This window comes from Corvus brachyrhynchos, unplaced genomic scaffold (assembly GCF_000691975.1).
Source record: "Corvus brachyrhynchos isolate BGI_N302 unplaced genomic scaffold, ASM69197v1 scaffold346, whole genome shotgun sequence".
In the NCBI taxonomy this organism is placed as follows: Eukaryota; Metazoa; Chordata; class Aves; order Passeriformes; family Corvidae; genus Corvus; species Corvus brachyrhynchos.
Genome location: NW_008238644.1, coordinates 4,165,809 through 4,168,528, shown reverse-complemented (window position 1 = coordinate 4,168,528; position 2,720 = coordinate 4,165,809). Strand labels below are relative to the sequence as shown.

The following is a 2,720-nucleotide window of genomic DNA, read 5'->3' as shown; positions in this document are numbered from 1 at the left end:
ATGTGAGCCATACCTTGTTTGTTTAGGATTCATTCCCATGGATACAACCTCTGGAAAAAATGCACCTGTACCTCCCAAATCCAGGGGATTTGGGAATCTCTTCTATGTGGCAGCAGCTCCACATCCCCAATCCCATCCATTCCTGGAGGATGGATTCCCATCCCAAGCCACCTGGGTCCCCTTCCACCCCACAGAGGACACCAGGAAGTGACAAATGCTTCTCTTTATTGGGATTGGGATCACGAGGACATTCCCAGAGGGCAGAGCCTTTTCCAGCACATTCCCAGGAGCATTCCCAGGGCAGTCAGGCTCAGCAGAGCAGCCGCTGCCAGCAGGAGCCCCTGGATCACCACAGGAATTCCACCAGAGGCACCTGGAAGGGATAAAACCCACTCAGCACTTGGCTTCCCAGCCTCCATCCAATCCCTGGGAAATCGCTGGGAAGGAGCTCCCAGAGCACCTCGGGGGGGTGGTTCCAGGAAGTCCCTTTGTGAAATCACTGGGAATTCACAGCGGGATCAGCCCCCGGGTGAGGCCTGGAGATGCAACCCCACAAAGACCCCACAACAGCTCCTACCCTGGGGGGTGTTCCCAGCTGATCCCGGACTTCCAGAGGGGCTCATTAATCCCTGAGCTGGCTCCAGGATGAGCAAGGGTCCCACGAAGACATCAGCCTCAGTCGGCCCTGAGGGCCCACCTGAAAAAAGATGGGAATGAGTTCCCAGGAGAGGGAATTCCTGCTCAGGCTGGAATTTGGGAATCAGAGGAAGATGGACACTGAAAGAGTCCAAGGGTTTTAAATGCAAAGACACAGTCAGGATAGAATCGGGGAATGGTTTGGGATGGAAGGGACCACAAAGGCCATCCAGTACCAGGGCAGGGACACCTCCCACTACCCCAGGTGGCTCCAGCCTGGCCTGGGACACTTCCAGGGATGGAGAACAGTGCCAGGACCTCCCCACCCACATGGAATTTTTTTCCAATATCCCTCCAAAATTCCCTTCTTTCCTTTTCAAGTCCCATCCCTAACGACACCAGAGAAGAGCCGGGATTGTCCTTTAACTGTGGCCTGAGGGGCCCTGGGGACACCTTTGGGACACACCTCGCTGGCTGGGATCAGCCCTCCTCACACGCCTGCCAATCCGTGCAGCCAGAGCACGGAATTCCCGGGAATCTCCTCCAGGAGAGGGACAGCTGCCGGTGTCACAGCAGCTGCAGATGGCCGCGGTGCCCTCCAGAGGTGCCCACCTGGAACAGAATCACCTGTGACCCCCCCTGCCACGGGCAGGTACCCCCTCCCCACACCAGGGACACTCACAGGCCGCTGGCTTTGCTGAAGGAACAGGCTTTGTTCCAGGGATTTGGGGCCTGGGCCACCGGGGTCACCCGCAGGTGGCAGCTGATGTAGAGCTGGCAGGGGAAGGCAAGGAAAATTCATTAATCTTGGAGATTTTTAAGGCTTTTTCCATGGAGAAATAGGGAAAGGAGGAGGACGAGGGGTGGGAACAACACCTCACCAAATTCCCGGCGTCTCCCGCAAATTTGAAGGCATCCACTAAGAACCGCAGCGACTCTGGCCGGGGCCGAGGGGACATGAAGGCTGAGCCAGTGTCATCTGCCCTGCCGTCCACCAGGCACCTGGAGAAAGACCAGGAATCATTTAGGATTCTCCCCAGGAATCCAGGATCCTCCAGACAGCCCCAGAGCCCGGCCTTACCCGCCCAGGTCGATGAAGGCGTAGCGGGGGGATGAGCTCCTGTCGGGGCTCACGGTGGCCACGCACTGATCCACGAAGAGCCGCAGGGGCACGTGGCCCTCTGAGGTGACATCGGCCTGGAAGCGGAGGCTGTCCCCAAGCTGGAAGCTGTTGGAGAGCCTCTCCCGACTCCAGTCATCTGGAATGCAGATGCCAGGGGATGGCGTCACTTTGGGGACCTCTTAAACGCACGGCAACACTCATGGGGTGGATTTGGGAGGCATTTTGGCTCTGTTGGAGCTCCCAGGATGTCCCCAGGAGCCGGGAACTGGGGGCACAAGGCCACTAGGGCTGCACCCACCGTCCATGAGGCGCAGGGAGAAGCGGAGCCGCTCCTGGGCTGCCACCGTGGAGTGGAATGGGGCCCACGTGGGGTGCACGGCACCGCTGCTCACGTTGCTCTTCCTAAAGGGAAGCAATGGGAATTGCCAGGGATGGCACTGCCACCTCAGGGCAGTGGCAGAGTGGGGACAGCCCCTGCCGCTCACCTGGGGTAGTGACACTCAATGAGGACCTCAGCCGGGGTGGCCCTCACGATGAGGGGGTTGCCGGAAGGGGTGGGTTTGTAGAAAAGGGTCGTTCTGTAGATCAGAGAGTCTGGGGTCACCTGGAAGGAGGATTTGGGAGAGGGGAAAAAATCAGGAAAATTAACTCGGCACCAGCAGGGACTGTGCCGGGACACAGAGGCCATGCTCCCAATCCTATAGAACACCACAGAGCCCTGTGGTGGCACCACAACAAGGCACCAGCTTGAAGGAGGTCACAGAGCCTCCAGGACCCGTTATCCCATAAATTCCTGCATCCAAATCCCACTGCTGAGTGCGCACCTCATCCACACCCCAAAACCCACCCCTGCTCCGGGCACTCCTCACCCCAACCCCACCAGCACCAGGGCACCTCTAGGGGTGACACCTTCACCACCCAACCCTGGCCCCGACGCCCCTCACCTGCAGGGTGCTGCCCC

At 59.0% G+C, this 2,720-nt stretch overlaps 1 protein-coding gene across 1 annotated transcript; it reads right to left on the bottom strand.

Moving 5' to 3' along the window:
• Positions 1-225: 225 nt before the first annotated feature.
• LOC103617909 (zona pellucida sperm-binding protein 3-like) lies at positions 226-2,718 on the bottom strand (the record flags this gene model as incomplete). The annotated part of the gene is made up of 9 exons (XM_017737494.1): positions 226-373; positions 578-697; positions 1,103-1,248; positions 1,319-1,410; positions 1,518-1,638; positions 1,718-1,895; positions 2,058-2,161; positions 2,245-2,363; positions 2,704-2,718. Coding segments are annotated over 9 exons (1,029 nt in total), but the record flags the coding sequence as incomplete, so codon positions are not given.
• Between the last annotated feature and the right edge of the window lie 2 nt (positions 2,719-2,720).